We start from the raw sequence: 12542 nt of genomic DNA on the forward strand, positions 1-12542 counted from the left end.
CCTTTAATGTTTGTTTTGTTATTGTTGTAAAAGATGGAGTACAGGAACTCTGGGATGTATGGTTCGTTAAGGTTCAAGGCAGGTTTCCGTGAAGAGGTGGATAAATTTATTGAAGCCGCAAAGAAGCATGCAACGACATTGAAAGAGAATAAGGATACAATTATTTGCCCATGTAAAGATTGCAAGAACCGTATGGCATGGACAGATGTGACTATCATCAGATCACATTTGATTAAGCGAGGATTTGTTGAGGACTACACAGTGTGGATTCATCATGGTGAAACGGTTATTGTTAACGACAAGAATGAGGAGGAATACGACGACGAAACCATAGAATCCCTGTTCCAATATTCAACAGAGCTTGATGCATGAATGGATTTCGAGTTTGGCAATGAACAAGGTGGTGATGCTGGTGGTTGGGATGGTAACGACGAAGGTGGTGCCAATAATGATGGTGGAGCACGTGTCGGGGATGAAGATGATTTGGAGGACATGATTTGAGCCCTTGGACCAGAGATTTTACTAAATAGCCCGAAAGGTTTAGAAAATTTGGAAAGGGTGACAAAAGCATCGAAGGAGACTGTGTATGGTGTTGAAAAGGGTTGTCCGACACATTGGACATTGCTACGTTTTGTGCTTGAGCTGCTCATCCTGAAGGCTAAGTACGGCTGGTCAGACTGTAGTTTCAATGATCTATTACATCTCTTGTCATGGGTGCTGCCACAACCAAACTCAATTCCCACCAACACATACCAAGCGAAGAAGGTCATAAGTCCATTGACAATGGGGGTTGAAAAAATCCATGCATGCCCCAACCACTGTATACTTTTTCATGGCGAAACATTCAAGTCACTGGATAAATGTCCCCGGTGTGGGGCCAGCCGGTACAAGAACAAAGACCTTTACGGTGGGGACGAAGCCTCCATGGGGAAAAAGAGGAATAAGAAGGGTACAAAAAAGGTGGTACAAGAATCTCAGCCCCCAGAGGATACTCCATTAGGCAACGATGCAAAGCAGAGAAGAATTCCTGCCTTAGTAACGTGGTACCTGCCAGTGACCGACCGCTTGAGACGTATCTTCCTAAACCCTAAAGAAGCCGCACTCATGACATGGTGGGATGATGAGCGCTAGGTGGATGATGATAAGATTGCACACCCGGCTGATTGTAGTCAGTGGCAAAGGTTTTATGAGAAGCACAAAGAATTCAGCGATGACCCAAGGAATGTACAGTTTGGCTTGAGCACCGATGGAATGAATCCCTTCAATGAGAGGATGAGCGACCACAGCACATGGCCAGTGATCTTGACCATGTACAACATCCCAACATGGTTGTGTCAGAAGAGAAAGTACCTTCTCCTCACTATTCTTATTTCTGGCCCTAAACAACCAGGCATTGATATAGACGTGTGCCTCGAGCCTTTGATGCAAGAAATGGAGAGGCTATGGAGGCATGGGGAGCAGATGTACGATGCGTTCCGAAAGGAGGACTTCATATGTAGAGCAATAATATTTGTTACTACCAATGATTACCCCGCGTTGTTTGCTTTGTCTAGACAGATCAAAGGGATGATGGGATGCTTGGTTTGCTTGGATGGTACTACATGGGTGTACCTGGATACATCCAATAAGATAGTTTACCTAAGGAACCGACGCTTCTTAAAGACAAGTCACAAGTACCGCAGTAAATTGTTCTTTAGATTTTATGACAACGCCCCGGAGATTGAACCCCCTCTGGAGAGATGTCATAACGGAGAACACGTGTACAGAATGGTGAAAAGCATACGCGTCGTCTATGGAAAGAAGAATCCGGATGGGACGAACAGAGATAGAAGCACACCTCCTGTCGAAGGAGTATCTTTCAAGAAATAATCGATCTTCTTTCAGTATCTGCCTTATTGGCCAGACTTGGAGGTCCCCCATGCAATTGATGTTATGCACGTGCAGAAGAATGTCTTTGAGAGTCTCATTGCTACCTTGATGGACACAGGCAAGTCAAAGGATGGTCTGAAAGCACGGAAAGACATGGTGCTGCTAAACGTGATGCCACAGCTTCACCCGGTACTTGAGGCTAACGGAAAATACACTCTGCTCGCGGCGTGCTTCAACCTAACACCAGACGAGAAGAGAGCTATATGCACTTTCCTGAGGGGGATCAAAGTCCCGACTGGGTTTTCAGCAAATGTGAAGAAGCTAGTGTCGATGAAGGACTTGTCAATAACACACTGCAAGGCCCACGATTGTCATGTGATGCTGACAGTGTTTCTACCTATTGCAATCAGGGCTATAAAGCTAGAGTTCTTGAAAATGGCCATCACCCGCATGTGCTACTTCTTTTCGAAGATCTCACAGAAGACGATTGGCAAGCAAAAGCTAAGTGACCTACATGAATTTGTGGTGGAGACACAAAATCAACTGGAGATGTGTTTATCTCCTGCTTTTTTGATATAATGCCACATCTCATGATTCACATGGTTCATTAGATACAGGCGCTGGGCCCTTGCTACTTGCATGAAATGTGGTCCTACGAGCGATTCATGTCGGTTCTAAGTCGATACGTGCATAATCGAGCATACCCAGAGGGCTCCATGATAGAGGGTTATAGTACTGAATAAGTCATCGAGTGCTGTCAAGAGTACCTAAAAGTACAGAAAGGGATTGGTAAACCCGATTCTCATCACAAGGGTAGGCTAGCTGGGAAGGGCACCAGTGGTAGAAAAGTGTTCATCGACCATGATTACAAAGAGGTGAGTCGGGCGCATTACAGTGTCTTGCAGAGTACACAACTGATGCAACCATACATTGATGAACACTTGGCTATCATTATGGCGGAGAGAAATAGCCGTTCTGATGATTGGGTCATAAAACAACACAAGAAATGACTAACTACATGGTTGAAGGACCAAAACATACCGCCTGGAGAAACCATAGACTCTATTACCATCAATAGGTTACCGGAGGAGCCATCGAGACAAGTGACATCTTGGAATGCTTATGACATCAATGGGTATACGTACTATACCCACGTAAAGGATAGTAAATATGTGAACCAAAACAACGGCATTTGAATAGAGGCTATCGATGGATTGGGGCGAAAGATCTAATACTTTGGCATCATTGAAGAGATATGGGAACTTGACTATGGAAGGGATATAACGGTGGCCCTGTTTCGATGCCGCTGGATCAGACAACACCAATTGAACGAGATCGGATTGAGAGTCCTGGACCTCAAGAATCTAGGCTACCAAGATGACCCTTGGGTGCTCGCTTCACGTGTCGCACAAGTTTTCTATATGTCTGACCCACAAAGTAACCCCCCCCCCGAAGAAGAAGACAAAGCACGTGGTTGCCTCTGGAAAACAACACATTATTAGAGTTGATGGCGTGGACGATGTTGAAGCTTACAATAACTACGATGAGATGCCGCTATTCATAGACTTTCCTAAAAAGATCAGTGTTGTGGAAAAGAACCTCCCCAAAGACATAATGCCATGGGAATGAAAAGGTGTCAAGGGGAAAGTCGTTACAGCGAGCTAGCTAGTTGTTGAACATGTAGTGTTTGTGTAAGTGTGTGTTTGTAAGACTTCATTTATGCATGCGTGTGAGACTATATATTTATGTACGTGTTTAAGACTACATATTTTTGTATGTGTGAGAGACTACCACTCTATTACTACTAAAACTTTATGAAATCACTTAACACTTTATGAAATGAAGAAATGACCAAAATAAAAGTAGGAGATCTTGATGAGTTATACAACTTTTATATTCATCACCTTTACAGCTGAAATCATTTAGTGTTTGAAAATCAGGTTTGAAGCTGTCATTTTCTGAAATTTAAAATTTAAATTGTTCAAAATTAGTGACAAAGATAGATGACTAGACTAAAATGATAGAGCATGATTTTAGAAAATTTTAGAGAAAACATCATATTTGGAGTTAGTATGAGGGAGAAAAACTAGTTACAAGTTTCAGACATAGATTAAAAAGAGAAATCACACTTGTTCATCATTGATCATCATGAACAGCTGTGATTTTTCTTTTTAATCTCTGGTTAAAATTTGTAACTAGTTTTTCTCCCTCATACTAACTCCAAATGTGATGATTTTTTTTCTAAAATTTTCTAAAATCTTGCCCTATCAAGTTAGTGTGTTGATTTGGTCATTCTTTTTATTTGACAAAGTTTGAGCACTTCAAATTTTCAAATTTAAAAAAATGATAAGTTCGAACGAGATTTTCAACTATTAAATGATTTCAGCTGAAAAAGTGATGAATACCAAAGTTGTATAACTTATCAAGATCTACAACTTTTATTTTGATTATTTCTTCATCTGACAAAGTGATAGTAAACATTGTTCACAAATCAACATGTTTCTCGTATAGTTCATGAAACTATGAGTTATATGTGAATTTATGAACAATGTTTACTAATACTTTGTCACATGAAGAAGTGACCAAAATAAAAGTTGTAGATAGTGAGGATTTCAACAACTTTTATGTTCACGACTTTTATTGTTGAAATCATTTAAGGTTTCAAAATCTTGTTTGAAGTTGTCAATTATTAAAATTCAAAATTTCAACTGTTCAAATTTGGTCAAATGAAAATATGATCAAAATAAAAGTTGTACATATTGATGAGTTCTACAACTTTGGTATTCATGAGTTTTTCATCTGAAATTATTTACTCTTTCAAAATATTGTTTCAAGTTGAAATTGTTTGAATTTCAAAATTTAAATCGTTCAAACAAAGTCACATGATAAGATGACCAAAATAAAAGTTGTACATGTTGATGAGTTATACAACTTTTATGTTTACAATATTTTCATTTTATTTTATTTAATATCATAAAATTGTAGTCGAAGTTTTAAAATTCAAATTTTTAATTTTTGTTTTTTTGTTTTCTATATTGTTTTGACCACAATTGTTTATATATATTTCTTCATATTTAGAATAATACAAAATATTATATTTGTGCATATACACAAATTTTTTTTATATTATTTTGTGTTTTTATGATATAAAAAATATAGAATTTATTTTTAAAAAAATAGAAACTATTTGTAGGGGCGGCTGGATCAGGAACCGCCCCTATAAATACATTGTAGGGGCGGCTGGATCAGCAATCGCCCCTAAAAATACATTTGTAGGGGCGGCTGGATCAGGAACCGCCCCTACAAATCATCCCGTCTATAAAACAGAGGGTGGACGCCGCCGGCGAGCGAGGAGCCTTCAGCCTCCAGCGGTCCCACACCCGGCCCCCAGTGCCCGCCCCCGCGCGTTGACGACGCAGGCTCCTGGCGCCCGGCCCTCGGCGTCCGGCCCGACGACGCATCGTCGGTGGTTGATGGCCGTCTTCAACCTGTGCGCGTCGCCGGCACCTCGTCTCTAGCCTCCACTAGTCCCCGCCACATCTCGATCTACAAGGATGGTAGGTGCTCATTTTCCTCACCCTTTCTCTCCCTCTTCTCTATTGCGTGCATACAAGGACGCCTCCAGTAGGCCTTGTTTTTGTTTGTCTCGACAGTAACCGCGACATGTTTGTGATAGCCTGCTGTTTTTTATGTATAACTTAAATTTGTTTTAAATCTTTTAGTGATGCAAACCTTTATAAATTAGTCAGAAATAACATGACTCACCATCACTAAAAGGCAGCTTGCATTTATTGCAATCCCTAGAACTTAGGCTATGTGTTTAGCTGAAACCACATAACTTAAGCTCTGTAAGTGTTTGATGAGAAACTAGATAATCATTTCCAATTTCAGTTTAGCATTGTATGTGTTTACAGTATTGTTTAGCACTGCTCGGCCATTTCAGTTTCGAATACATGCATCTTGGTGCAATCTATCGCGCTTGGTTCTTGTTAAACCTCTCGGTTCGTTGTGTCCAGTTAATTGATTGATGCTTAAGAGAGAAAGGTGTGACGCCTGATTTCGCTACCTTAATTTGAATTGCTACATATCTTTATCTTTATATCTAGCTGTTTGGCCGATTAGAAGTGATTGAAAATGTCAAAATCCGCTGCCAATTTGTGGTCCAATGCTCCAACTAGTAAGGACTAATAAGGAGCTAACTAGTCCAAAACAGTGCACCATCATAACTAATAAGTTACAGTCCGTCATGTGTGTTTTCTTCTCCGTCTCTACCTTTCCCCGAAATTACTGAAAATCCTAGATCTGCACAAACGCTTATTAGAACGGACAACTCTATCTATCTATGCTAAGAAGAAGGTACAGAAATTACAAACCATGCATACACACTAGTTTATAGTATAAGCAGATAGAAGGGAGAATAATCACGGAGAACATCAGTTAATTGCAGATTTACAGTTGATTTATTTGTTCAGTGGCTAGTGAGAACACTAAAAGGTAGTATGACAACACAAAAGAAACTTGATTGGGTTTACAATGATGCACAAATGAACTGGAACAAAGGTCCCCGCCCAAATGCAAGGTTTTTCTTTTCCCTTCACCCTTTAGCATCGCTGTCTTTCTAACAACATGATAACCACATCTCCACAAGACCTTGCCAAATGCAATGTTCTTTCTTTCTTGCTATCGCTATCTATCCATCAACAAGCTCACGACGGGTCGTGAAGATAACCCTGGCCAACACGCAGCTCAATTCTCATTTCATGCGGTTCGACAATATTGATCTATCCCAACTTCTCATTATTTCTATTGAGTAGTGTTAGGTTACTGAGTCTTGACATAGTGTATCCGATTTCTCTACTCTACTACTTTCTACTTACTACTTTCTACTTACTTTACTCTACTACTTTCTACTTACTACTACTACTTGCTACTTCTAGCTAGTAACTGTTGGCTGCTGTTGCTTTCTACTTACTACTACTACTACTCGTACTCCTACCACTACTCCTACTAGTACTCCTCCTGCTCCTACTACTACTCCTTCTCTGTTTTTTTTGCTTATATACTGCTGGTGTGTAGTGGCTGTTGCTACTACTACTACTACTCCTACTCCTACCACTACTCCTACTAGTACTCCTCCTGCTCCTACTACTACTCCTTCTCTGTTTTTTGCTTATATACTGTTGGTGTGTAGTGGTTGTTGTTGCTGCTGCTACTACTACTACTACTCCTACCACTCCTCCTACTACTACTCCTCCTCCTACTACTCCTCCTCTTACTACTCCTATTACTCCTCCCTATACTTGCTACTCCTACTACTGCTCTTCTTTCAGTGATGCTCCTACTACTACTACTACTCCTACCACTACTCCTACTAGTACTCCTCCTGCTCCTACTACTACTCCTTCTCTATTTTTTTTTTGCTTATATACTGCTGGTGTGTAGTGGCTATTGCTACTACTACTACTACTACTCCTACCACTACTCCTACTAGTACTCCTCCTGCTCCTACTACTACTCCTTCTCTGTTTTTTGCTTATATACTGCTGGTGTGTAGTGGTTGTTGCTGCTACTGCTACTACTACTACTACTACTCCTCCTACCACTCCTACTACTACTACTCCTCCTCCTACTACTCCTCCTCTTACTACTCCTACTACTCCTCTTACTACTCCTATTACTCCTCTCTGTACTTGCTACTCCTACTGCTGCTCTTCTTTCAGTGATGCTCCTACTACTACTCCTAAGTGGTTGCTACTCTTACTCTACTACTACCACTCTACTGCTACACTTACTCTACTCAACTACTTTCTACTTACTTCTCCTAAGTGGCTACTTCTAGCTACTAACTACTTTCTACTTACTACTCCTAAGTGGTTGTTGCTTTCAGTGATCCTTGCTTTGTTATGTCCATCCAAATATTTTAATGGTTAGCATAGAGTTAAGTTAATACACTAAACCTGTTGTGTAGAGGTTCAGCTTATGAAACTATTAAGTGATCACCTGCAAATTTAATCTAGTAAAGGCTTTTCTTTCTGGTTTGTTGATCTTGCTTAGGCCGACTATGTTTTTTTGTGAAGCTAGAACATGCTTGCTTATATTATTGCTTTGTTGCTGGCTGGCACGAATCAATTTGCTATTGTAGTAGTAGTAGTCTTGCCACTTGCACTTAATCAGTTTGCTATTAGTAGTAGTTTTAGACTAGCCACAGCATAGTTGGTGCCAAAGAGATTCCCCTGCCAAGTTTCATCGATGCCAACAATCGGATCAGAGATGTAATGTTTGCATCGATGCTGGTAGCACAAGTGGGATCTAATAAGTGAAAGTATTTCCTTTCTTTCTCAAGTGCTGTGGCTATTATTAAGTGCAAGTGGCAAGATGACGACTACTACTATACTAAACTACTACTACTACTCTACTCTACTGAACTACTATTACTCTATCTACTCTACTCTCTTCCCTAGCTGCTGGCTGCAACTCTTAACTACTGGCACACTTCTCTACTCCTCTACTCTACTCCTCTACTATTACTCTATCTACTATTACTCCTCTACTCTAATCCATTATTTACCACATCTAAGTTACTAGATTTTGATCTGCAGGGGTCTTCCAACCATGTGGCAGCAGTCAGCTATTCCCCTCTCCTCTCCTCTCCTCTCCTCTCCTCTCCTTTGTTTTGCCGGTGATGAAATTGTCCAAGTCCATACATTATATAGAATATGAGCTGATGATCAAGAACTTGTGAGGAACTTGGCATCATTAGCAGCCGCCCCTACATTACCTTCTCCTCTCTTCTTTGTTATGATGCCTTGATGCTCCAAGTTCAAGATCAGATGATGATTGACATGTTTCTGAGGCCTCTACCACTGCTACTACTCTTTTTATATATATATAATCTATCATTATAGCACCTACTACTACCACTCTACTGCTAAGTGGATGCTGCTCTTACTCTACTACTACCACTCTACTGCTACACTTACTCTACTTTACTACTTTCTACTCACTACTACTACTTGCTACTCCTAAGTGGCTGCTGCTCTTACTCTACTACTACCACTCCTTCTCTGTTTTTTTTGCTTATATATTGCTGGTGTGTAGTGGCTGTTGCTACTACTACTACTACTCCTACTCCTACCACTACTCCTACTAGTACTCCTCCTGCTCCTACTACTACTCCTCTGCTTTTTTTGCTTATATACTGCTGGTGTGTAGTGGCTGTTGCTGCTACTACTACTACTCCTACTCCTACCACTACTCCTACTAGTACTCCTCCTACTCCTACTACTACTCCTTCTCTGTTTTTTTTTGCTTATATACTGCTGGTGTGTAGTGGCTGTTGTTGTTGCTGCTGCTACTACTACTCCTCCTCCTACCACTCCTCCTCCTACCACTCCTCCTGGCAACGCGAACGCGGTTCGGAACTTTGGTCGTGGCACGTTCGGCAACGCGATTTTGAATTGTAAATTTAATTTTTTTTTGTAGGAAAACGTACTGTAGGGGCGGTTGAACCGCCCCTACAAATACCTGTTTGTAGGGGGCGGCTGGTAATACAAGCCGCCCCTACAAATCTATTTGTAGGGGCGGCTGGTAATACGAGCTGCCCCTACAAATCGATTTGTAGGGGCGGCCTAGGAACCGCTCCTACAAATGTATGATTTGTAGAGACCCTTGCGTAGGGGCAGCTGGGTAAACCGCCCCTACAAATGGTCTACAACCGCCTCTAAAAACCCTTTTTGACGTAGTGTGTGGCTGCCTCGCCTAACTAACTAGAATGCAGATAGATATCTAGTTATAGAAGTAGTCAATTTGTTGTTAAACATACTATATATACTACTCTCTCTGAACAAGCATGCATACATATCATCACCATTGATTAATTGATCAAGCTAAGTCTACCATATATCACCACGAGAACTACAATTTAGTTGCCACTCAATTTTATCTGTTAATCAAGTTAAACGACAAGTGCATACGTATATTTGTAAAGTATATATGCCTGTTCTTAGTTTAGAGGAAAATCTTGTCATGCCTAATACCGTAAGTGATTCTTCATGCGGGAGTGTAGTATCATCAAATGGTTCGTGACCTGCTGATAGGCAGCTTGCCTACTATAGACAGCGACCTTGCCTACTTTAAACAAAAAAGGATGAAGTAGACAAAAGCTGATACATTCATTACTGAAACAAACCGATCGACATGTGAACACATCGAGCTGAGACAACACAATGACTTCACAATTTTGCAGAAACAAATAAATAATAATAGAAATAAAGCCATGAAAAGTTGCTGAACGTGACTAAAGAAAAAGCCTCAATAACATTCCAATTTCCTTAGTTAGTCCTTCTGCAGTTATTCCTGATCTCCCCAGCAGAGCCTGTCAACGGCGTAATGTCACCCATCTTGATCATGCCGGTCACAAAATCCGCGAAGAACGCACTCTGGCTACTAACATACGATTGCACTAGCGCGTCGGTGGCTCCACCGTTGAAGAGCTCTTGGTCAGAGTGTAGGAGCCCCTTCTTGCTAACAAGGTTCTTGTAGTAGTCGTTCTCAAAGACAGTAGGGGTCTGAAGGTCCAAAGGCGCCAAGTTGTTGTCACCTGTACCTGAGGTGCTAGGACAGTCCGATTTCCTTGTGCTTGCAAAGGCATCGTCGATGTCTTTGGTTTCGTTGTATATATGGTCTCTGAAGTTGGTGCAGCGTGCTTGGCCTATGGTGTGAGCACCTAGTAGCAAAATTAAGAAGCAACAAGTCAAGACAGCATATAAGGACGGCATAAATTATATGTTATCTCAAATATTTCAATAGTTAAGGTGTGAGGGAAATGAGTGGACGTACACGCAAAAGCATGATATACAAGTTTCTTTACTTCTAGAAAGCCATACCGAGAAAAACATGCATGTACATGTGTGGCATCTCGTTGTCACCTTTGCAAATTAACTTTATTAGGTCATTTTCATGCCATCCATATCTGTCTGTACCAACTCTCGTGCTACGGGTTATGTTAGTAACCGACATCTAGTCTTTGGTGATTCACCAATCAGCAGCAAGCTTATGTGAAGAAGACAAGGTTAATAATAATCCAGCTCGATCTCGAGTCAAAACTGAGCTATCAATTTCGTTGGTGTGATTGTGTGTACCAGCTGCATGTATTATTATATTTATATAACCACTAAAGCTACCTTTTTATTAGCTTTATTATTTGAGAAGTATATATATGTAGTGGTTCTTTTTCTCTCATTCCAAGTACACAGTTGATTTTTTTTCTTTCTTTCTTTAAAAAGATGTCATCTAGTATACTTGAACATGTCTAAGCAGCAATTAGCTAGTATAACAGTCCATTTTTCTCGAAGATGACAAGCAGACTTTTTTCTCTTCCGAATAAAGCGACCGATCGACAATAAGAAATTAATTTGCCGGACGTGTTTGTTGTATGTTGTTGCAATCAGTTAGTTTATGAAGAAGTTGGAAATTTGTACGTACCAGAGAGCGCGACCATGTCCTTTTGGGAGAGGCCCTGCGCGGCGAAGAGCGAGGTGAGGTTGGCGAGCCCCGACGTCGGCGGCGGGATGTTGTTGTTGGCGCCGCTGAAGCTCGCCGTCGTGGAGTCCCTCCTCCCGACCTTGACGTCCCAGTTCGGCCCGCCCAGGATGACGACGCTGTCCCTTGCGGCGATGGCGAGGATGTCGGCGCAGGAGACGACGCCGGGGCAGACCTTCTCGACGGCAGACTTGGCGGCGTCGATGACCTCGAAGCCTCTGACGGAGCCGTTGTTGGGGTTGGCCGTCTTCTCGCCCTGGAAGGTGGCCGTGTCGTCCAGCAGCAGCGAGGCGTCGCAGCCCTGGACGAAGCAGTCGTGGAAGAAGAGGCGGACGATGGAGGCGCCCACGCGCTTCTCGCCGTCGATGGCGGACTGCACCGCCTGCTTCACGGCGCTGTCCAGGCCCGGGCAGGAGGTGGAGTAGAAGCCCGTCGACAGCTGGGCCGACGTGGTGCCGGCCAGCAGGGCCATCATCACCGTCGTCGTAGTCAGGATCAGCAAGAGGCGGCGGGGAGCGGCTATGCTGCGAGCAGCCATGGTGTACGCACCGACTGGCCGGCCGGTGATGATGAGCTGCTACTTGTACTGCTAGCTTACTCACTCTCGCAGCAAGAGATGCAGAGAAGAGTCCCTGGAGGAGAGTGATATTTATAGCAGAAACGCCGGGACTTGGCTTGTATAGACGACTAGTACACAGTATCGTATGTATTATGCATCAAATATGCATGATTAGATCACGTCATGATGGATTTATCATCTCCTCACCTACTCCTCCGTTGTGTTGGACTTTGAGTTGAAAAGCAAGCAAGCCATCGACGACCAAAGGCATATATCTCCGTGTTGTGTTGGCCACACACAGGGATCACGCGTTTTCACACCACCTGCCCTGGCTAGCTCTACTGGTTTCGTGGTATACTTCCTCCGTCCTAAAAAAACTGTTGTTTTTGCAATGAATCTAGACAAATATCTTTATGAAGAGAGTACATCATATATACCTGATGTTGTAGAGTGTACTTGAAGCACAACTGGGTGCAAGCTAGGATAATGATCAGGCAGCTGAGCTAGCTAGCTAGTTTCGTGTTGACGCTATAGTTGTTTTTGCCGGCCGGCCGCCTCTGAACTTTGTGAAAAG

At 42.2% G+C, this 12542-nt stretch overlaps 1 protein-coding gene across 1 annotated transcript; it reads right to left on the minus strand.

Annotated features, from left to right (window-relative positions):
- Window positions 1-10021: 10021 nt before the first annotated feature.
- On the minus strand, window positions 10022-12294 carry LOC136508650 (peroxidase 4-like). Its single transcript, XM_066503388.1, has 3 exons — window positions 12176-12294; window positions 11353-12041; window positions 10022-10594 (listed from the first exon to the last, which is right to left on the minus strand). The coding sequence occupies exons 2-3, from the start codon at window positions 11945-11947 to the stop codon at window positions 10200-10202; spliced, it is 990 nt and encodes a 329-aa protein (XP_066359485.1). The 5' UTR covers window positions 11948-12041; window positions 12176-12294; the 3' UTR covers window positions 10022-10199.
- Window positions 12295-12542: the final 248 nt, after the last annotated feature.

Source organism: Miscanthus floridulus, chromosome 15, assembly GCF_019320115.1.
Source record: "Miscanthus floridulus cultivar M001 chromosome 15, ASM1932011v1, whole genome shotgun sequence".
Classification (NCBI taxonomy): domain Eukaryota; kingdom Viridiplantae; phylum Streptophyta; class Magnoliopsida; order Poales; family Poaceae; genus Miscanthus; species Miscanthus floridulus.